This window comes from Zeugodacus cucurbitae, chromosome 5 (assembly GCF_028554725.1).
Source record: "Zeugodacus cucurbitae isolate PBARC_wt_2022May chromosome 5, idZeuCucr1.2, whole genome shotgun sequence".
NCBI classification, from domain to species: domain Eukaryota; kingdom Metazoa; phylum Arthropoda; class Insecta; order Diptera; family Tephritidae; genus Zeugodacus; species Zeugodacus cucurbitae.
The window spans coordinates 73,009,608-73,034,021 of record NC_071670.1 but is presented as its reverse complement, the minus strand read 5'-3'; the positions used below and the strand labels follow the sequence as shown (position 1 = coordinate 73,034,021).

General features: G+C 37.5%; 1 protein-coding gene across 5 annotated transcripts in view; it reads left to right on the top strand.

Annotated features, from left to right (window-relative positions):
* The window catches only part of LOC105212751 (broad-complex core protein isoforms 1/2/3/4/5), a 61,341-nt gene extending 37,570 nt beyond the window's left edge, over nt 1-23,771 (top strand). Inside the window, exons 8-9 of one of the 5 annotated variants that reach the window (XR_008471294.1) lie at nt 15,302-17,315; nt 20,421-20,570. Coding sequence is in view for 3 of the 5 variants with exons in the window: in XM_054231318.1 (XP_054087293.1) it covers nt 6,979-8,252 (1,274 nt within the window). In the remaining 2 variants the exon portion in view is untranslated. Of the gene's footprint in view, nt 1-3,386; nt 6,003-6,978; nt 12,175-15,301; nt 17,387-20,420 lie in introns of those variants that run through there. The other 4 variants (XR_008471295.1, XM_054231320.1, XM_054231318.1 and 1 more) reach the window with 4 other exon arrangements.
* The last annotated feature ends 643 nt before the right edge of the window (nt 23,772-24,414 follow it).

Here is a 24,414-nt window from a genome sequence, read left to right as displayed (position 1 = left end):
CTAAAAAAACAACAACAAAAATTATATTTTTTTTTTATTTTTTTTTTTTTTATTTTTTGCATAACTAAAACATATTAATATTGGCTGCAAACTCAAAAAAGCGTAAAAGACCAGCTAACCCCACACCTCCCTGTTAATGACGCCCACAAAACCGCCCCCAAAGAATTGGCACTCGAAAGTAATGGTTGTGCATCAGCCTCAAGGCGCTGAACAACAACAAAATCAAACAAATGCTATTAACCACACACCGCCCACACCCCAATCACAAACACGAACACACACATACAGTTATATGAGCATGAAACAAATAACTGCGATCGAAAGTGCAGTTAACATAAAAACAACAACAATCAGCTGTTGTTGTAATTGTTACCCCACGCAGATTCGATATTCACACGCATTCACACACTTTGTCTCTTACTAACATCGCGCGCGCTCTCAGAGTCCACACGCCCACTCACTAACTCACTCACTCACTCACTCACTTACTCACTCTTTAACACTCACAACTAAACCAAACCACTCAACGCTTGCTTTAAAGCTCCAAACTAACCATTACAACAATAACACTAACAACAACCACATAACAAAAATAACTAACAGCAAATTGAAGAGCGCCAAGTCATGTGCCACACAACTCAAGTACTAATCAAATGTTGCGCTTAATTGGTTAACTAATCATGAAGCAGTGAATATGAAGTACAAAAGCAACTACTAGATAAAGATATAGAAACACACACACACACATACATACATACATACAGTTTATGCTTAGATCGAAATATATATATTTAAGTTATGGCAAATTTTATCCAACACACATACATATAAGATTGGTGGAGACCGTCAAAAAGATATATACATACATATACTTTCTTTAGCTTTAAGTTTCGAAATTTCCACGACAAAATTGTAAAAAAAGAAATTAAATTTTAAGTTAACATTAAGTATTTGCATTTGAAACTGAAATTGGAAGCTATTGTACACACAAAGGCATAAATTAATTATTAAGCGAAGAAATCACAAAATTGTACAAACAAAAAACAACAACAACAACAAAAGAAAACAAACGAAATTGAAATAATCAGCAAAAACCGTTTTGAAAAATTTGCATGAGAAATACATAATTCAGCGTGAAGCGAGATTTAACTGTAAAAACTCGAACATAAACACACAACAGACAAACAGACTAACAGACTGACGCACACGTTCCAATGTGACTCAGCATTCAGCTTGCATACGAGTCTCAACGACACAGGCCGAACGAAAAACGAACAAGCAACTAATTTCTGTATATTTCGCGATCCAAAATAGAGCTAAGATCAAGATCTATTGAAGCTCTTAGGGTGTGTTCACACGTCCTCGACTGAAGGAGCGCAAATTGTTCCATCGCAACCTTTGACCTTTTCTTCAAAATTTCCGCACTTAATTTACAATAAATTTTAAGTTATGTTCTTTATCATTTATATCTATTGGTTAGTCATGTAAGGCTTACAACAACAATTATTATTACAACTATAAAAACAAACACACACTCTTTGGTAGCGAAATTGAAGCGCAACAACAAACAGTATATATCGATTTAATGACACTTTGGTAGGAGGACAAATTAAAATCCACACAAAAACGTTGAAAAACCACAAATAATAACAAAAATAAGCAACAACAAATAAGTAGAACCAACGAAGCATATTTCCCGAAATGTTCTACACACACTGTGCGCTAAAGCTGAACGTACACTAACAAATTCGGCTAGAAAGATCGTCGAGACACAAAAAAATAGCAAGAGTTAGAGGAGTTTGAAAAGCAGCAATTTGGCAAAACAAAGGTTGCAGGAGCCTTTAGTAGTAGAATCATATTCGAAATTTATTGGTATGTCTTTTTTTTCGTGGAACAAAGACTGTAAGATCGCATAATACTCATATCAGCTTCATGTTTGTAAATTTTTGTACTGAGTCAAAATTGTATGTAAACAACTAAGTAGTTAATATGAAGTCGTAAATCGAAAGCACCCCACCTCCCGCCCCGAGCCCAACACCCTACGAGCACCCGCATTCCCACTCACCCCAAATAAAAAAAAACAACATTCAAACAGAAAAATGAACACTATTCGAAAGAAAAATAATGCAAATTGCAAAGTTAACCGAATACAAATAACTTCAGCTCATGCGCCCCGACCGAATCCCGAAGCGAAACGAAAATCGAAAATTTTTGTTTTCAATTGTTTCAATTAGTTTATGTTACCCGCTGAATTAAAAAAAAAAAATAGAGGCCATGTTGCCAACACGTATCTATTTGAAGAAATAACCCAAGGTGGTTGCCACCTGTTGCGCCACAATCCAATACTCCACACACACACAATGGTGATGGTGTTGAACACATACACACGCTACACAAAATACAACTAATTAACAAAATTTACGGAAAGAAAACGAATTCCAAGCCTTTCTTTTAAAATGCACCAGCCAATGAGTAAATTGAAAAATGAAATTGAAGATGAGAGTCCTATTGGAAACCCGAACTCACACGAGTGCGTTAAAATTAGTCACGAATGAAGAAATTTCAAAACGGATTTCATGTAAAATATGGCCTCGAAATACCCACGCGCCCGCTAAGGCACTCAAATAAAGCGAAATTCGAAATTCGAAATTCGAGCTACAGTAGTCTCTCGATATGCGTGAACTGCAACGCAATTGCACACCTCTCCCCGTCATCCACTCCCCCGTAGGTTCGAGTTGAGGAATGAAAACAATCAAAAAAGAAATAAATTTTGCCACATTTGCAAAGTGGCTCGCACAGCACAGCATTTCATAGCATAAAAGCAAACACAACATTAGTCTTTACAAATTAGAAAATAGAGATCTCAAAAATCAATAAAATAGAAATTAAAAATAAATAAATAAATCCAAAGTTAAATTTCGTATCCGTAACGGCGGTGGCTTGTGTGGTGCCTTCAATCGACCACCGGCAAAGGCACAACTCAAACGCGAAGAACAAATTCGGCAACAAAATGAGTGAAGAGAAATCTTCATAGAGAATCGTACGATTTTCAGTCGAAATTCCATTTGGTTTCTCCAAAATTCGTTAAAGATTGTTCGTAGTTACCGTTACCGTTACTGTTACCATTAGTTTATACTTCCAATCGTTAATACCTAACTCGCTGAAATCTGTCAGTTGTCTTTTGGGCTAATCCAACGTTTTATGACTTTCTTCCACATTGTCGTCAGGTCAACTGACGGCAAATTCCACTTCTACAACAAACCTATGCCACAAATTCAATTACTACAACAACATGTTCAACTGTAACAACAACAACAACAACTATGCCAACAAACGATACACCGATCTAAACGCAAATTGCGGCAATCCCCCCTTCGAACCGGTAGCCTCGAGTATCTGTGGCCTTAATCTCACGACATTCACCGCCAACTGCACTGCCTCGAACAATGGCAACGGCAGCGGTGGCGCCAATTGCAGCAACAACGGTGCCGGCAGCAGCGCTTCGAGCAACAACACATCCAACCTCTTGCCCGCCGCGCTCATGCAGGCAAACTCACAACACCAGCACCAGCACCATCATCACCAGCACCACCACCATCAGCAGCAGCAGCAACAGCACGGTCCGAACTCCGGCAGCAATGCCGGCAACGGTTGCAACAACGGCAACGGTGGCCTCAGCAACCAGCAGTCGCAAATGTTCGTCGCCGCTGCTGCTGCGGCCGCTATGGCCAACATGGCGGCGGCGTCCAGCAGCGCGGCCGGCAACACCTCCGCCGGCAGTCTGAACACTTCGGGCGGCGGTGGCGGCGCTGACGAGTTCCGCTGCGATCCGTGCAACAAGAATCTGTCATCGCTGACGCGACTCAAGCGGCACATACAGAACGTACACATGCGCCCGACCAAAGAGCCCGTCTGCAACATTTGCAAGCGCGTCTACAGCTCGCTGAACAGTCTGCGCAACCACAAGAGCATCTACCATCGCAACCTGAAGCAGCCGAAGCAGGAGGCACTCGCCGGCGCCGATATGACCCAGTCGCCGGGTCTGGCCGGCGTGGCCGTAATGCATAACTCCTACTACTCGCCGGTCAATCATCGCTCATCCTCATAGGGTTTCATGTACTTTGACTACCTGACCAATATAAATTTTTAAGCCAAGCGCCACAAGTTGTAGATGTAGCTGTTAGTAGCAGGTGTGGCGAAGTTGTTATGTTTTCAGGTGCTCGTTAACATTTAGCATATGTTAAATAAGTGAATAAGTAGAATTAGAGCAAGTGCGGACGCGAGACGTCAAGAATGGCATTGTACATGCATACCCAGAGGTCAAACAGATTAAAAAAGAAATGAAGCTGTAGACGAAGGAAATACGAAGGTAGTTATAGTATGCACGACGTCCCGCAACAACAACAACAAGCGCGCGTTATTTTGATAACTGATAATTGTAAACAAAGGTGCGAACCCGAAAATGGCTTTAATGTTCTCAAACTTACAACAGAAGTAACGCCTTAGATATTTTTAATCCGCCTGTTTGCTATGAATTTTGTACATTGAAGAAAGAGAGAGAAAGCAAACAATATCGTAGATCGTAGTTCGTAGATTTAATGGAAAACTTAAGTTTGTATAAAGCACGTCCACAAGAATCACATCCAAGGGCCGACCGACCGACCGACCGACCGATCGATCCACGAAGTGCACGAGACGTACTACGAGCGTAGGTGGATATTAACGGTATAATCATAGCATGTAAATATTTTATACAAATATCTGTTTGTCATTGACTATTTTATATTCGACTAGGCTTAGGAGCTTTAAGAACGATCGAGATACTTTTTACTTCAGTTGTGTTCGTTTTTAATGAAATCGTTTACTAATAAATATATTTATATACATATACATATACATATACATATATACATATATACATATATACATATATATTATATATATTAACGAATTGTTAAGCTAGTATTTAATTAGCAAATAAAGAGTTTTGTTCAAATCATACATACGTACATACCATTATTAGCTAACTTAGAGTGTTACCATATGTTTTGACTATCAATATGAAATATTTCAAAAATTATAAAACTAATATATAACTGCTTGAGCACCATTATAACCTGTACCAACTGTAATTATGGATGTTGCAAAAGCAACAAAAGTATGTCACAGGTATGTTGAAAGAGACACGAAGCGTCCATCCGAGGTGCAACCGAGCGCCTTAGCATTTGCATATGTATGTATCGGTTTAGAGTTAACGAGTATGTGTGTTTTCGCTATCACAATCGTGTGTGGTCGTGTTGGAACCAATTGGTATACAGATTTGCCACGCCGCCTTTCGCGCCGAAGGGAACCGAGCAATTCCTCAGTTCAGTTTGCAAACAAATCGATATCGAAACACATCCATCATTATCATCTATCACAAACGAGCTCTCAGCACACATTACAAAAAGTACTACAATTGGTTTTAAATCGAAAACGCATTTTTTATTTTTTTATTTAAAAATTCACATTTTTTTAATTTAAGAATTGAAATTTATTTGAAATTTGAAAAAAAAAATCAAAATACAAAATTTATAGAAATTTTTTAAGTGAATCCCGAAAATCGCCAACTACTACATCAACCCAAGCCTGCACCTCACCCAAGCCCCCACCACTACCACCCCCATTTACCCAAGTGCCTTCTACCGCTGTTACTACTACTACTACAACAACTGTTACTACCACACCCCCATCCGCCATCCAGCTACCCCGCGCCTGGGTTAAACGTCCGGTGCGCCATGGGTCGCAGGTTGGTGAGCTCCCCTTAACCATCGAAGAAAAAAAACGAAATTGTAACAAAAAATATGAAGGAAAAAGAAGCAACAAAAGAGACACTAGTGACAAATAACAATAAAAGCTTATGAAAAGAGAGAAGAGAAAGAGAGAGAGAGAGGTATTAAGAAAAGAGAAAAAAACAAATATCGCAGAAAACAAAAACTACAAATCAATCAGGCCAAAAATGTTTCAAAATTTCAAAATATTTTTTTAACTCGTTGCCGCAAGGCATCGATCGAAAGAAATCAATGCAAAATTCATACGCGACCATCGTTCTCGTTGATCTTCAACGTACACTCGCGAACTTTTTGTTTGACTTACGTTTTTGTTTCGAAATTCTAACACTCGCCACGTGAATCAACGCTGCAATGCAACGCAAGTAAAGAAATAACGTAAAACTGATCAGCACAGTTATAACAATTGGTTCCAATGGCATCGGGAATCGGCAGTCCAGCTCCAGATAGCATGCAATGCATGCGGATGAAGCGCAACTCGTGGCTATGGAGTGAACACCCCAAAAGCTCACTCCATGCTTCCGCTCTGTGCTTCGTTCGCATGCACTGTGGTGTTCGTCTATGCATGACCTTGAAACGAGCATTTCATCGAGCGAATTCGGAAACCCAACTAACGTTTTAGTACCAACTAACGGTTTGTTTTATTTGGTTCGTAGTTCAAGGAAAACTCGAACCGCAACTCCGAAAATAGTCAATTTCCTTTCAACAGGAACAAGAAGAAGCATTAGCAATGCATGCAACCGAAGCTTTCATTGAGATTCCATAAAGATTGATTTTCTAAGAAAAATTGTTGATACATTTTTGAGCCTGGATTTGTTAGTGTACCAAGACATGCACATAATGTAGCCACTAATCACTCACGCGTAAAACTCGAAAATTACACAACACCGAAACCAAGTAGGGTACACGAGACACCAAAGACAGACAGATGGAAGCTATAACACGACCAACAACAAATTTGCGAAAACTGAAAAGTAAAGCACAACAACCGAACAGAACAGAATACTAAAATCAAAACCAAACAAACAAAATATACAAGAAAATAACTAAAAAACAACAACAACAAAACAAAAAACAAAATCGAAAAATGATAGCAAGCAAACAAAGTCACTATTGTCTCTTTTTTCTTCTCTTCCTATATGTCATATAGGTGGAAGCACCAACCTGCTTGGCGGCGTTATAATACCCGGTGGCAGTCCCAATACAAGTAGTAGTAGCAACCAAAAACTGCAACATGAACATCTCCACCATTCCACCACTACCACTACCACAACCACAGCCACCACAAGCTCAACTCATCAGTTCCACCACCACCACCATCATCAGCAACACCAGCAACAACACCACCAACACCTTCATCATCAACACCCACAGCAGGAAGCATCCTCACCGCATCACCAACAGCAATTGCTGCCGCAGCATTTGCGCAGCGACCGCGACCGCGACTCCGACCGTTCGAACGCTGACTGCAGCCCGCACTCACCCATCCACCGCATGCCAAAGCGACCGGCTAGCGAGCAGCCACATCACACACAATCCCACCTCTCGACGGCCTCCTCGCCATCCGACGTTATTGCGTCCACACCACCGCCGCTGCCCGCACCACAACACATGAAACCACCGTCACCGCACCACAGCCACCAGCATCCGCACTTTGGCCACCAACAGCTGCCGCTCGGCATGTTGCCATCGCACCATCTACACGCACATCACGAACTGAGCGCCTCCTCGCACCACCACCATCACTTGTCGCGCACCGGTTCACCGCTGGACCATCATCATCTGTTGCACCACCGACGCTCCTCGCTCTCGCCCTCGCCCACCGGTCGCGGCTCCGGCGGCTCCGCCGCAGGCATACTATCGTCGACGCGTGGCGGCGATATGGTGGGCGGCAGCAGTCGATTGCTCTTGCCGCTGCCATTGAACGCTTGCCACCGCTGCGACGTGTGCGGCAAACTGCTCAGCACAAAGCTGACGCTGAAGCGGCACAAGGAACAACAGCACTTGCAGCCGCTCAATAATGCCGTTTGCAATCTGTGCCACAAAGTCTTTCGCACGTTGAACAGCCTCAACAACCACAAGAGCATATATCATCGCCGCCAGAAGAATCACCACTCCTACTTTCATCACAGCGCGGTGGGCGGCGGTGTGAGCGGCAGCCCCAGCAGCCGACTCCATCAGTCGCTCAGCTCGCTGAGTGCCGCAGCAGTTGCCAACAATGGCGTCGGAGCGGGTGGCAATGGCAATGCAGTGGCAGCAGCAGCAGCGGCCGCTGCCGCAGCAGCCGAGCTCTTACTCTCGCCAATAGTGGGCGCCGCGGCGGTGGCAGGTGGTGGCGGCGCCGGACCCACAGTGCAGCTCGCACACGGCGGCCAGCAACAGTCCTCACCCAATATGGTGAAGCCCTGCATGGACTTCTTATAAGATCAACATCACCTGCTGCAACAGCTCTTCCATGTTGCTTTGAACGCGCCACAACCGCCACCACCACCCTCGCTGTCTGCAAGCATGAGTCCGTTGTCCGCCATGGGACAAGGCGCAATGCCGGTCTCATCAATGGTCGACTTACAGTATGGCCATCAACTGCCGCCCACCGTGGACCTAACGCAGATGGATCACTACGGTGGTGCTGGCAGGGGCAGTGACGGCAGTGGCGGTGTGGACCGTGGCAGAGAACATTATGAGCGCATCAATCTGTTGGAGCACTAAGTGGCTGTCAACCTATTATACCGACAACCAACCGAACTAAACCGACCGTACCGATCAAGTGATCAAATCAAGAAGAAAGAGCAAAATAAGCAAAACTCGAAATAAAAAGTTACCAAAAAATAACAAAAAAGTGTAAACGGAGCCGAGACTCCCAACTAAAATCTTCGAAACGCAGTGAGAGACCGACCGACCCTCCCACAGTGAAACGAGCTAAAGATTTTAAAACAACAGAACAAACTAGAACTCAGAAACAAGCGAGCAGAAAAGGAAAAACAAAAAACATTGCATGAAGAAATTAACTAAAATAACTGAATTGAGAAAAGCAAGAATGCAAAACTGTGATTTTTTACATCTCTTTTTTGAGTTTTACGAACAAAATATTCAAATATTATTTCGATGTACAACATCTAGGACTCTTATACATATATGTAAGCAAAAGCACTGTGGACATATAACAATTAATTTAATTTAAGTGTAGACATAACGGTTTGCAGCAGATCCCAAAGGAGTGGGGACTACTGAGAAGGACTAAGCGCGGATTAAGCAATGAGGAAAAAAGATATTTTGTTTTGACAACTTTCATATTCAAATGTCAAATTAAAGCAAAAACAAAAACAGAAACAAGAATGTGTGAATGTCAGGTGTTTTAGGGAAGATTGATGATTGAAGACTACTGTAGAGCAATTCTACTTGAACTTAAATTTTGTTTTGATTATGATTATTAGACAAGTTTAGTTCATGGGTTCCGTCTCAAGGCATCCAGAGTCCCAAAACGTGAACTCTAATACAATGAAACCAACAACAACTAGCAACAAACACACATACAACTGTAGGTAGAATGATGATAATAATGAGATGTGCAATTTTTATTTGTTGACAATACAAATTTATTTAGTCTTAGTATTATGTTTTAACGTTATACACACACTATATATATCAGAGAACAAGAAGAATCACTTCAAGCAGTTAGGAATTAAGATTGAATCCGTTACCAGTTAACCAATATGGACCACGAGTGCGACAACACTCATGCAAACATACATACATACATATGCAAATACATACAAATATTGATGGACTCACTTCGATAGAGATATAGATATAGATATATGTGAAAATCATACAATAAAAACAACAACAACAATGTAATATAACATGTAATAATTTGCCCTCTCCTAAATGTTACAAACACACAGACGAATGTAAAAACTATAAACTGCATATATAATATATATACATATATATATACTAGATACAGATCTTTATATAGCCAATAATATTTAAGCGTTTAACCATTTATCAATACAAACACACATAACTGTACATACAGACATGCGTGCGATGTATTCAAGAATCACATGCAGAGCATAGGATTTTCAAAGTTTTAAACTAATTAGACTAAGGCTAAGGTGGAGAAGAATCTGCAGTTCGTTATGCATAAATACATATTCACATACATACACACACACACACACACACACATACATATATATTGTAGGTATATATAAGACTACACTTTTGTATATAGGCGATAGGTTATATATATATATACATGCATATGTACATAACGGTGTATATTAGCAACTTTCTTTTTTTGTTCGAAATATTTTATTTTCTCTGAAATTTTACACAAAATTGGAGTATTGATAAAATATATATATTTTTTTACAATTTTACAAAGCATAGAGAGAACATTGAATCACGGGCCTTAAATTAGCCATTTTTGGATTTTATTTTTTTTTTTTTTGAGGGAACTCAGAAGTCTTTGGATTGCCTGCGAAATTTTATTTTTCAAAACCGCGATGGCAGAGTAACAGCTTATCTGGCAGACATTTAATGCTACACGGACTTACTGGGCGCATGCCTGCGGACAAGTGGTTGCCATGTCAGCTGCAGCAAGAACTGATAGATTTTAGGCAAAAGTGCAGACTAAAAAAATGATTTAAAACTCGTGCAAATTTGACCATTTTTTTACTCCTCTCGAGCAAAATTGATATATAACAAATTTTTTAATGTATGATAACTAAAGGTATTGTGAAATTTATGACTAAAAAAATTGTGATTCGCGTTTAATTGGCATTAGGGGCGTGTGAAACACGCGCAGATTAAATCAAAATTTTTGTATTTAGCTATAGAAATTCGAAACAAAAATGGAGGAAGTAATCGAATGATTTTCATTTCATTTGTAGAAGACTGAGAATTGGCATTTCGAAAGAAGTAAAATTTTAGAAAACCAAAAATTATTTCAAAAACAAAAAATTATTTGATTAAAAAATTTTATATTTTGAGCGAATGATTTTAATAAAAAAAAAATATTCGAAATTTTAAGCAAAATTTTAGAAATTTACGATTTTTTTTTACCAGAAATTTTATCTCAAAATCGGCGAAATATATTTACATGTATTAAGTAAGATTTAGAAATTTGGGTATTTATTTTTTATACTAAATTTTAGGGACAAAAAAAAAATAACAAAACTTTAAAAGGCTAGGCATATTTTTGGAGGTGAAAGTCTGTTTTATTATAACAATTCGATACCAAATTTTATTATTTACACAAAAGCAAATATTTTTTTTTATTTTTACTAAAATTTATTTTTTTATTATTACCTTTGATTTACCACCTTTGTCATGGCGCTGACCTGAAGGGGCGGCGCTGTGAGGAGTTCAAAACTTTTTTATGCTTTATATACGGTATTTCTCGTTTATATTTACACACACACACACATACTAGGTTTTATATATACACATACGTATATGTAGGTGATAGTTGCGAGGGCCACATACTATTAGCAAGTTGGGGTTTCGCGCCACATGCATATACATTAGGTACTGTTAACTTGTTTTCAGCATTTCACATGCGACATGCGTACATACTTAGTTTGAACTAAAGTGCTTTACTAACACACACTTACGAATTAAATTCACTAATAAATATAGTTTAGATAATTAATGTTTTATATAATATGCTTTACATACATACATACATACATATATACATATATGCAGGAGGCGTAGGAATGACGAGAAACTGATTTTGTAAATGTGAAGTGAAGCGTATATAAGAACGATATATAATATCCATTAAATAGCAAATAGAATTTTATAAAACTTGTAAAAAAATTTGAAAAACAATGAATCGGATATACTATATATAAATATATATAATATATGTATATGATAAAAAGATATTAATCTAAATATTGTACACAAAAGTCGCCAAAGCGTGGCAAAAAAAAAAAAAAACAAAATTAAATCTATAGTTCATTACACATAGCGGTAATGTAATGTAAGCGTAATTTTATTGTAAATACTTGAAATACTTATTGTAATTAAAAGCAAAGTGAAATAATGTACGTTTTGTTAATATGATTTTTTTTTCAATTATTATACAATTTAAATGTCGTTCATGAACACGTTTATATACAAACTAATACAAACATACATATATTATACACTTGTACGTTCAACGTCTCTCAACTTGTGTCCTTTAACGTTAATTTTATACATACATAATACAACGCAAAGTAAGCCACTGCAGCCGAATGCAAATACAACAAATAATCAATGAACGAAACATGAAAAACAAAACCATAACATAAACATGATGCATGCCATACATACATATATGGCATGGTCATAGAAAAACCAAAATAGCTGTAAGACAAATCCATCAGAAGCATCCGCAAACCGCCATACAAACATACCAATATTGAGAAATCCACAAACACATCCACAATCCAAGAATCCAGCTGCCTCATCCTACACACCCAAACATAATGACACAAACCCAATCCCACACACACCCACACAAATATACATGAACACATACTCTATACAAAGTCTCCACATACACACTCTGACACCACCCTATACCCATACCCATACCCATACCCATCTCCAATAAACTACTCATACTACCATCAAGCTACTACTAAATACTACAACTACTACTGCATACTATATAGCATTATGGAAATATTGAAATCTTACAATAAAAACATAACAACTGTAATCGAAACAAAAAAAAATAGATTGTCGTATCTCTTATTGTTTTCCTAAGTGATTTATGTGTGTACGTACAACTCCGAGCTACATGTTCTTAGAATACAAACATAACCATAGACATAAGCCATAGACCATAGTCCATAGACCATATGCCATAGAGAGCACCAGCGCCAATTAAAGCCGTTGCAATATGAAGAGTGCGAAAAGCGAACAAAGTGTGTACTGGTTTTTAAGATAATTGCCGAGAGGCTCTCATATGCCATAACAATAATTGAAAACTTAAAATTACCATAATCACAAGAAACAACTAAATGAAGATTACCGCAACAGAAACACAGTACTCTTAGCCGTAATTAGTGAAGCAGCCCGAATTGACACTTTTTTAATTTCAATGTATTTATATTATTATCTCGAAGTCTTATTTATACCCTATACAATGTGGGTGAGAAACTACTCAAAGAAAGAAGAGAGGTGGGAGTATTATTGATAAAAATATGACAAAATGGGAAGGTTAGGAAAGCATAGAACTCTATGATAAGGAAGAGTCATTAAGGCTTTTCTCCAACTCACGAACGAAAAAGCGAATATAAAATCTTGGATTTAAGACAGTTATTTGGAAAAAGATAGATAATCTCTTATTGATCTAGTCAAGAATATCCAGATCCAGATTTAGTCTGTGTTCTGCACAGAGCTTTCAAAGTCAATATCAAACAAATTCTCACTCTTCTCTGCGCTCTCACGCTCCCATTTTGACATTGTTACTCACAAAAGATTCTCCCACTCTCGTTCTTGCGCTGTTTAACTATAATTTAGATTTGATTTGCGAATAAAATTAAAGCAAGATCACATCACGAACACATTAAATACTTACACAGTTACTTTATCACTTGTGCTTAAAGAGATATACACACACAGGGATACTACATACACACGATTAAATGAAATGGCACAATAAAGTGAAGAGTAAACAGAGTATTTATAGTAAAACTGAGAAGAACTGAGAATCCAAATAACTGCAAAACGACAAAGTATTTTCGTAAATAATTGCAAAGTGTAGAAGATGAAGAGATAAGAGAGCAGTAAAGAGACGGAAATTTAACGAATTATTATTTGAAATAAAAATCCAACTGTGAAAAATGTAAACAAAAACGGGCGTTTATTTTGAGCTTTCTCTCCATGTGCGGCAGGTGTGTAAAGTCAGGCTTATATATAAACATATTTGGATGGTGCTGTGGGTTACTCCAAGGTTTTTTAGGTTAACAATTCTCCGTTCATAAGTTCATAGTTATTCATCACATATATATATATACATAACTATAAGTCAATAAATACTTCTAAAACAAGGTAAGATTTCGCTCTGAGCGCATAAACACTACTGCATAAATCCTCACGTCAACCTCTCAGTTTTCAGTAGTCTTTGAAGCAATCGTCTACAGCATTATATCTGAGCATTATATGGTACTTGCTTTTGAGGGGTTAATGCGGTCTTGCCAACAATAAGTGCTGACTAATGGTGTGTTATTGTAGTTGGATTTAGAATTAGTGTGGATTAGCTACTAATCATCTGGTATTGGTACTTTATTTAGTTACTTTATAGCCGATTAACGACGACGAGTGTGATCGAATATGGTGCCAAATGCGTGCTTGAAACACTCTTAAGGTTTCGCAAAAATTTAAACTTCAAAACGGTAGTAAAAAGGAGGTGATCTATCTGTGGCTGATGCAATTAGGAAACTTTTGACACAATGTCGGGTTCCTTGGTTACGATAGGTTCGCTTGGTGTGCGGTGTTCTATTTTAGCTTGTCAAAGTCAAACATTAAAATTAGGCCGCGAATCGCAGCATCACAACTGCAACTGGGTCCGACGTAAGCACAACACATCGTAGCCGGCTAGCATAACTGTATCTCTATATTACTTAAGTCTCTAGACACCTACCTGTTACATAGGTACTCGTACATACATGTGACACATTTCGCTCCTTTTGCCGGGCGTTGGGTTCACCAGCGCCACTTGCTGCTCACAATTACAGTTACATAGTATATGTATGTTCGTTGTTTTTGTTTAGTAATAACTGCATCACAACAAATGTGTACTTATAAGTATTCGTACAATTACGTAAGCCATCCATGCCATTTTCACCGATTCTTTGGTTTGTTTGTGGAACATTTATTATTATTTTCTTCGGTTCAAATTCGAAAAGGCATAAGTCACTAATACATATATGTTAACTATTAACACCAATAACTGTTTACTTATTCTAGCCGTCAATGTGTAGGTACAGAAACGCAATTAGCGCCAATTATTAAAAAAATCTCATCCGCACCACTTGCACATTGGTCAGCCATCGTTTTTCGTTTCACCTTTTACGTTTTGGTCGATATTTGCTATATACTTATGCATACTCGTATATACCGTTTGTTCAGTCATAAAAGTATTTAAGTATCTGGAAGACACACTCACCCACACACAGACACACAACTACTTTACTTGAAAATCTATTATTTGCAGCTCTACATACATGCCTCAACATGTATGGCATCATATATACTATATACTACTATATACAACTATAAACACATACACACATACAAATCTATTATGGTACTCACATACATACATATGTATACATATATAATATATATATATTATATAATAAGAATTGTAATTTTAAGTTCATTTGCGTGTTTTGAATGATGTTTTTTGCCATTTATACGTTAATCGGTACAAACCAAAAATCCTTAACTTACAAAAATTCCAGGACATTCGCCTAAGAAACTCTTCTCATGCCATCTGTGCGGTAAGCTTCTGTGTTCGAAAGCCTCGCTCAAGCGTCACATCGCCGACAAGCATGCCGTGCGCCAAGAGGAGTACCGCTGCATCATCTGCGAGCGCGTCTATTGTTCGCGCAACTCCCTGATGACACACATTTACACGTACCACAAGTCGCGTCCCGGCGAGATGGAGATGAAGGACATCAAGCTCTATCACCCATTCAATTCGTCGATCTGAAACGCGATGCGCAATTTGTATAATTGCAATATGCCATCGGTGACAATCGCCGCCATGCCAATAGCTGGCAAACCGACAACAACACCACAAACACTATCAACAACAACAACACTAACAAAGCCAATAGATGAAGGGGCGAAAAGCTTGCATGCTCAGGTGAGCGTCAAGGAGACAAGCGCCATTAGATCGGTTGAGCTGCACAAATATGATGACAAGCAGCAACAACAACAACAACAACACCAATATCAATTACAACATCAGCACCACCACCAGCACCACCAACATCAACAACAACACTACCTCTATGCTGAGTACCACCAATGGCGGCATGGTGACTCAGCACAACAAATACAACAACCACATTCTCGCCAAGACGATGCATTCCATTTGCAGAATCTCATAAAACAACGACAAATAATGACCTTATACGACTACTACATGTACCAGCGCCACTCGCCGACGCCGACGCAGCCACCATTGCCAATTGGCGGTCTGACTAAAGCATTGGGTTCGGGTCTCGACTCGAACCCCGAGTACGGACGAGTGGCTCGACTATAGTGACAAAAGACGTAGATTTAGAAAATTACAAAAACAAAAAAGTAAAAATTAACATTAAAGCAATGCCATAAAGTAGTGATAACTGTAAACCTTAGCAGATAGCGACCCACATACATACATACAAACATTGACAATTGCAAAATATTAGCGACCTACGTCGAGTGGGCTTAGTAGATTAGCGAACAATTTAAGCTTAAACAATTATACATACAAACATATACATACATACATATATATGAATATATAACGGTAATTAGCATAATTTTTCACATAAGATTCTCAACTCAGCTCTCTACAAAAACTAAAAACTCAGAACAACAACTGCTCAACTATTTGTAAAACATTTTTTAGGTTAGGTCTATACAATATTAGGAGCATACTTGTAGGAGCTCAGGCATATACAAACGCATATAGATATATAAGTTTACTTGCATACAAAACAAGCATAGAAGTATTTAGAAACCGCATACGTACTCGTTCTACAACGCACGACTTTTTCGTGACGAACTCTTATATTCTAAATGACCACCGTATCTCACAACTACCCACTGTGGCCTTCTATTTGTGTCTACCGCACGCACGGACACGCCTGCGCGAGCGTGCTGTGTGCGTGCCCATGAATTTCTAAATGTAGTCAATTCGAACTAGAAATCTTTTTACCGCATTTATATAGTGCCCTATACACATTTTTATAACTCATTTATCTATACGGAGCTTTACCGAAGACGACAACAACAGACTTGTTGAACTTACTAGCGTTACTAGAAACAAAACAAATAAATACAAAAAAATCTAATAATTAAATAATAATAATCGTAAAAAATCGAAAATGGAACATGGAACGGCGCCGCATTGAGAAGCCTATACGCAATGCCTCAACAAAAGACTCAAGCCACGAACTTCGCCTGTGCAGCGCTTCACTCACGGACTCCAGCCGGAATGTGTGTGTGCATCAGTGGAGCAACTGCGCGAGCAATCTACCGTTATACTCAACAAAGTTTTCTAACACCACCACGAATCGTCAAAAATTTGATTCCCTGACCCAACCCAAAAAAAAAAACTAAACAAATTCATCCAAAGTGAATCCTGTGCGCCCTTTTTTCGCGCTGGACAGCTGCCCACAAGGTATTCAAGCAAAGTGCAGCTTAAAAAGTCTATTGGGGTCAACAATGCCAAAATGATTGATTGAAGATGTCAACGTCAAGGTTAGCAAATACAAAAAAAACAGTCATCAAGAACAACTCTCGTAGCGAATAAACTGGAACTATTTCAAGTAGTTAGTTCACGTTCACGGACTATATCCACTCAAATATAATTATGAATATAGCTATATCTTCTGTATCATCTGTTAAAACCGTTGTCTTTCACTCTACTTAACTGCCCACACTATCCCCTTTTGGGTCTAATTAATCTCTCCACTCTTTCTCTCTCACACACATACGTACACTATCGAACTCACTCGTTGAGACAGTAGAAGCTGCAACTCTCCGTAGCTGTAACGGTTCTTCTCACACACTCACTCACTCTCTCTCTACATATATATATATATACATCTCTTTCTCTCTAAACTAGTTTGAACGCTCTTTGTGCGTATCGGTATTGAAGGTCTCGCTCTCACCCACACACGGTTATTCTAGTTATCATCTCACTGCTGTATTGTTGATATCTCGTATGCATTAGTATACCGTTGGGCTAATTATCTAAATGCTATCCTATAAGACTCTCCACTATCCACTTAGCCAGCTTGTAGTTATTTAATACATACATATAATGCACATATGCAAAGAAAAATCATCTGGTTTCGAGAGAAGCACGATTGCATAAATACATACATACATATCTATATAGTATATTAAGCGCCTTCCTGAGGGCTTTCTGTAAGTGCACATTCATACACTTGTACATATATTTATACATACGATTTGGTATGTATTTCACTAGTAGAGTTCACAGTTGCTATGGTGACCCAGCAAAAAGCTTGTGGGCCTTCACATCAACACATTTCAATATCTACATATCTTGAAATTAACGCCTCTGCTGAGATTGCTTTTTGGAGCAGGAACCTTTTCTTTCTTCTTAACTCAGCGCTGAGTTGCTTTGTAGTTTTTACTTTTTTGATTTATTATTAGTTCGACTAACATTTTCTCGCTTTTTTTTTACTAAAAACAGTTATTTTTGATTTATCTTTATTTTAGTTTATTTTAAAAATACTGGATTTTTATATAATAACTCCAGACGCTACTCCTACTACATGAACTTTAAATTAAAAAGCTCAGCAAAAATTAATAAAAAAAGATATAAAAAAAATTATTTATTACATAAAAATATTTTCAGCTAAAAAAAATTGTAATTTTTCTAAAAATAAAAAATTTCTAAAAAAAAAAATTAAAAAAAAAATATTAAACAAATTTTTTATTTAAAAGTAAAAGGTATTCAAGAAAAATAAAAAATGATTAACAAAAAAAAATATTATCAAAAAGTTATTATATTTTTTATTATTAAATTTTTTTCACTTTCAAAATTAAAAAAATTTTAATAAATTTTTAATTTTTATTTTGTTTATCTATGTTATACAAACTTCTATCGCTAAAACATTTCCAAGGCCTTTCTGCTATTTTCTCTCCGCTCACCTCCGCTAAATTTTAACTTATTGAACATGGGTTTCTTCTGAACGATACCTCTTCGTATTATTTCTTCATAATATTCGCACTGGCATTATGTATTCTCATCAACTCTACTTCTACTCTTGTCGGAGTGACTGAAGCCGAAGGAAGTTCTCAATCTGTATCTCTCCCTTTACTCTTTTTTATTGTCTGCGTCTCACGCCCTCGTTGTTTGAAACTCCACTGCGTTCTTCTTCTACTCAAAAAAACAAAACACTCTTAACTAAACTAAATATTTAAGAATTCTATGCAAATGTAATTAATTTAGGATGTATCTAGTACACCTCCTTTGAGTTTGGTAAGTTTTTTCTCTCTCTATTTTACAGAGCGCCATCTACGTATGTACGTACATAAGTAATACTTTTAAGTAAATAAATACGCCTATCTTTGCTTATTGACTTGAAACATTCATCAGCTAACCATCACACAATCCAACCATCGACGTCATTATTGTATTTTTATTTCATCGTCAACCAACAGAAATTCATCAAATTCATTACACACATACACATATATATACATGCTTATATACAGAGCCGTCTTCTGCGGGCTCTAGTGTTCTCACACACACTCATTTATATAAAAATCAACGCTGAAATCACACACACACACACACACACTCGAAATTCATGTGCCAATCAAATGGCTGCGCTTTGCTTTTGCTTTTGCTTTTTGCTTTTGCTTTTTACAGTTTGCCGCCTGTGGCTTTGCCCGCGCTTTGCTGCATCTGCATGCCTTAGTGCTTTTAACTAGCTTGAATTGCGCGTAGCTTGTAACCTAACGCACGTTTATATATTTATATACACTCACATGTACATATATACATACAAACTTATTTATATAAATATTATATATAGAAGTAGCAGTAAATTGTTGCATGCCACATTTATTATTTTGAGCCTTTCATTTGTGTTTTTTGTCCTAATTTATTTTGTAAATATATTCCGTATACTTTCTACTCTAATTATTTACCGTTAAAAATTATATATTTTAAGTTGGAAAATATATATTTATACAGCCAAGTAACTCAAGTAAGCACGTAGCATACAAAAGCCTACTTGGCCGTTAGTTGAGTTACTTCTCTCTCATAAATTGCAACTACGCCAACTTTTTTCGAACTTTCGCTTTAGAAAACGAACTTTACTATCCTCCAAACAGTACTTAGTATATATTACGGAATAAAAATTAAAAAAAAAAAACAAAAATTGAAAAAAATCGCGGCCACAAAAACAACCAAACTACAAAACTGTTTTTCCAATTCTAAATTACTGTATATTTGCCCTAGAGTTGGTTTTGCATTCCACATTTCCACATTTACTCTTACACAATTCAATTAGTTTAAGCCTCTCTCCCGCTACTACCACTTTCGCTTTAACATAAAATTAAGTTACTCCAATAAAATATATAAACTCTATTTGAAAATACTATTTCGCTAGTAAACAGTTGACAACTTGTATGATAAGTAAATAAATTTCTCATTTCAACGCGTACTTTCTCACTCTCTTTAAACACGCGCACACACACACACTCTTTTGATTTCCTTTTACAAACATGAAGAGACCATGCCTACGCCGCCTTCTTTTCTTTACACGTTTACTAATTTATATTTTCTCTCCACTTTGCTTGTCCTCTTTCCCCCCGCTTTAGGTGCACACTCAGCCATCCGCTCAGCTGCAACGTCACCAACCAGCTCAGCCTCGTCACCACCTTCACCGCCGACGGCGCTCACATCGCCATCGCCCTCTTCATTGAGCTCGTCGCTGGCCTGCAACGGCAGCGGACTCTTCGGCATGCACAGCTCATCACCGCCACGTCCCGGTAGCGGCGGCAACATCACGCCCAATGGCACACCCAGCGGTGGCATCGGCGGCCCATTGCCTGCCACGCCCACTTTGACCACCACACCACCACAAATGCCGCTGCGCATGCCGCCACCCACCAGCGGCGGCATCAACGAGCCGCAGGAGTGTCCCTACTGCCGACGCACCTTCTCGTGCTACTACTCGTTGAAGCGGCACTTCCAGGACAAGCACGAGCAGTCCGACACTCTGTACGTGTGCGAGTTCTGCCATCGGCGCTACCGCACCAAGAACTCGCTGACCACACACAAGAGTCTGCAGCACCGCGGCTCCAGCGGCATGCTGAAGCGCCTGCTAAAGACGTCCGCCATCAAGAACGTGCTCGTGCCGCCACCGCACCACCACCATCACCATCATCTAACGCATCCGCGCGCCAGTCTCTTCGACTTCACCAGCGAGCTGGGACAGCCACCACCGGGCATCCAATAGGATTTCAGATGGAATGCGATCTTCTAGAGAACCCACCTGGGTTAGAGCGTGGGTGGGCGTGCAGTCGGCTGTTGGATTTATAACTACACATATATATTTACAATTCTACTTATGCTTAGACGAGAAAACTAATTTACTGATTTTATAATTATTGTACTTGAGTAATTGAGTAATGCACGGTCATTACCCATTACACGGATGTAATTACGCATGAGTTTGTACGATTTTAGTTCACAAACTGCCCACACACACACACACATACAAGCGGTTAAGATCAAGTGCAATACAAAATGGAAGCAGAGAGAGATAGAGAGAGAAAGAGAAGGCAAACCGCTGACACTGGCTTCAAATGCAATAACAGTTAATTGTGGCGGCGCTGCATATGTTTAAGCCAAGGGATCATTGTAAATAGACACCACACACACACACACACACACACACACACTTACTTATATGCAGTTTTAAGTACATATATACAAATATATTATATATTGTAGTATTGATTTCTATTAATGTAGCTACATTTAAATCTAGTTTACTTACAATTACAATTACCGTTAGTTTAATTACTTATGCATTATTTTACTTACTGCAAAGCTAAGATGCATTGAGAGAAACGAATGTACGATAGTTCTTGGGAAAGAGAATGAAGGACTTAAATAGTGAGTACGCACTCCTCAAGCGGCGGGTGCGCGGCGGCAGCAGCGGCGCTGGAACTGCTCTCCCCTCTTATCATATTTGTACATATCACGGCAACACTTTCGGAAGAATTAGCAAAATTAATTAATTGTTGATTAGCAGAAATCAAGAGAAAATAGACGAGCGCCTCTACCGCCGCACGCACCCCCCGGCCGTTCTATGAGAATACGGAGGAGAAGTAGTTTTATTGTGCAACATAGAGTTTTAGTGTACGGTTTCTTGTGTTACGTCTTTTCACATTTAATAATTTGATTTGCAATAATTTCGAAGGCGCGACAAAATCTCTAGAAATCAAATGTATTCCAACTGGACAAAAAACAAAAGCAAAAATAAGAAAAAATGTATAACGGTTAATCAAAGAAATTCACTGGAAATGTAGAGCAGTTTGAGCAAAAGCGAAGAAAAGAAAATTGAAAATAACGGCAAATATGCACAAGAAACTGGGCGTGATCGGTGATGATTTTAATTAGGCGTAATTTTGGGCAACACAGTGTGCCAAAACGGTTTCAGCCGTTTGCATTTCTTAATTAATTAACGATAATAACAGTGAATAAATCTGCATGATTTACTGCAAATTTAGCTACTTATATACATACAAACATACATACATACATATATATATATAAATATATATATATATATATATAGAAATGCATTAATTAAACTTAATTCAGTGTAAATTAAAAATCTAAAATCTAAAAATGAACTTTATCAGGGATTAATATCAGTAGCATGTCCTTTTTTCTATACAATTAAATAATACAACAAAAACATTATTATTATATATTTAAATTAGTGAAGAAACAAAAACAAAAACAACAACTTAACTTAACAATTAAGCAAACTAATTACAATTACAACAATTACAAAAACTTAAAATGGAATCTATGAAATTTATTACAAAACTTACAAACAAACAAACAAACAAACATATATATGTATACAATACAAAAACAAAAACAAACACGCATACAACAACAACAAAAAAATGTTAATGTACCAGTAAGCCAACACAATTATACAAGTACATACATATGTACACATGGAAGACGCAGACAGACATATTTATGCAAAAAATGCACAACAACAAACTCAGTGATTTTCACCAGTGAAGTACAAATGACTTGAAATTTATACAAACAAATGAAAATGAAATGCAAATGCAAAAGAAAAAACAAAAAGTAAAATTGTTAAAAAGAAAATAATTTAAAGAAATAGTTTTGCATAACTGTATTTGGCGCATAGATTTGTAAAACAACTGCGCTTGCAAAGCAGTGTCGTAAACTTCAAGAAATTCAGTACGAAAAGCCTCAGAAACCTCAAAGTTTTTTTTTTTCATTTTCATTTTCATCAATGAAAATCGCACAAGTATGGCAATTGCTGAAACAAATATTTAAAACTAAAAAAAAAAAAAATAAAAACAAAAACAAAAAATATTTTTCTAAATGTACATTCAAGTAGAACACAATTTTTATTAACTATGTAAGCGTGTAAATAACAAAACAAGGAAAAAAACAAAAACAACAAAAAAACTTTAAACAAGTAATTGTATGCCAAGAAAAAACTATAAGTTGAGACATATTTGAAAGTCACGAATTAAATTTAGATGAGAAAAGTAACAACACAAAAGCAGGAACTTGTAATTTTAGCATTTAAAGAGATAACACTTCGGCTGGCACGAGCGTGGTGTTATTTTGGCACATATCCGTAAATTGACTCAGGAAATACTATTTATAAATTATAAACTAAAGTAATCCATATACATACATATTTACAACTAACAGACAGAACAACAACAACAACAAGGCAGTAATATGCAACGCAAGTAGGCTTTTAGGCTCAGGCAAACAGCTTAAGACGCTAGCAACAAGAGCTCTTTGGTTGCTCAAAAGCAAACAACTCAAATATTCTTACAGAGAAAGTTACAACAAAAGCAACAAAAAATATTGATAATGTTTAAACTAAACCGTGCCCTTGCGTTCCCACAAATTTGAGAAAAGCAGTAAATCACTGCAATAAAATGCAAAACTAAGAATAAGAATTAAATGTAAAACAAGAAATGAAAGCTCGCGAGGCGTATGAAAGCTCGTATATAGTATAAAAGCCCGCGAGACATATGAAAGCTCGCATTGTACAGTTAGCGGCAGACTTTCGTTACGGTTCAATGCAAGCTATGCGAATTTCTGCACAGTGGCTTAGCGCTAAGTTTCCATATTTCTCAGAGTAACTTAACTCTTTTGGAGCATTTTAAACACGACTCAGTGCGAATAAATGTTTGAAGAATGGAGCGCTCAGACGCCCTATATAGGTTATATGTGTATGTATCTAGTTGTAGACAACAGAGTTTCCTTAAAATATAATTGTATAATTTATTTTTAAACGTTTTTAACTAATTTTAATTTTGTTTTGTTTTTGTCTATTGTACTCTTTAATACTTAATGAATTCGTATTTTTCGTAAGTGTAGTTTCAAATGAAAAAATTGAAACAAAAAAAAATACAAAAACAACAACGGCGTGTGTATGTAGTCATGCGCGATAATTTATTATAATTTTTTTTATCAAAATTTTAAAATTAAAAACATACAACAAACTGTGATCTATTTTCTCTCAAATTTACATGCAAAATTCTTGTTTGGCTGTTAACTATTTTTACA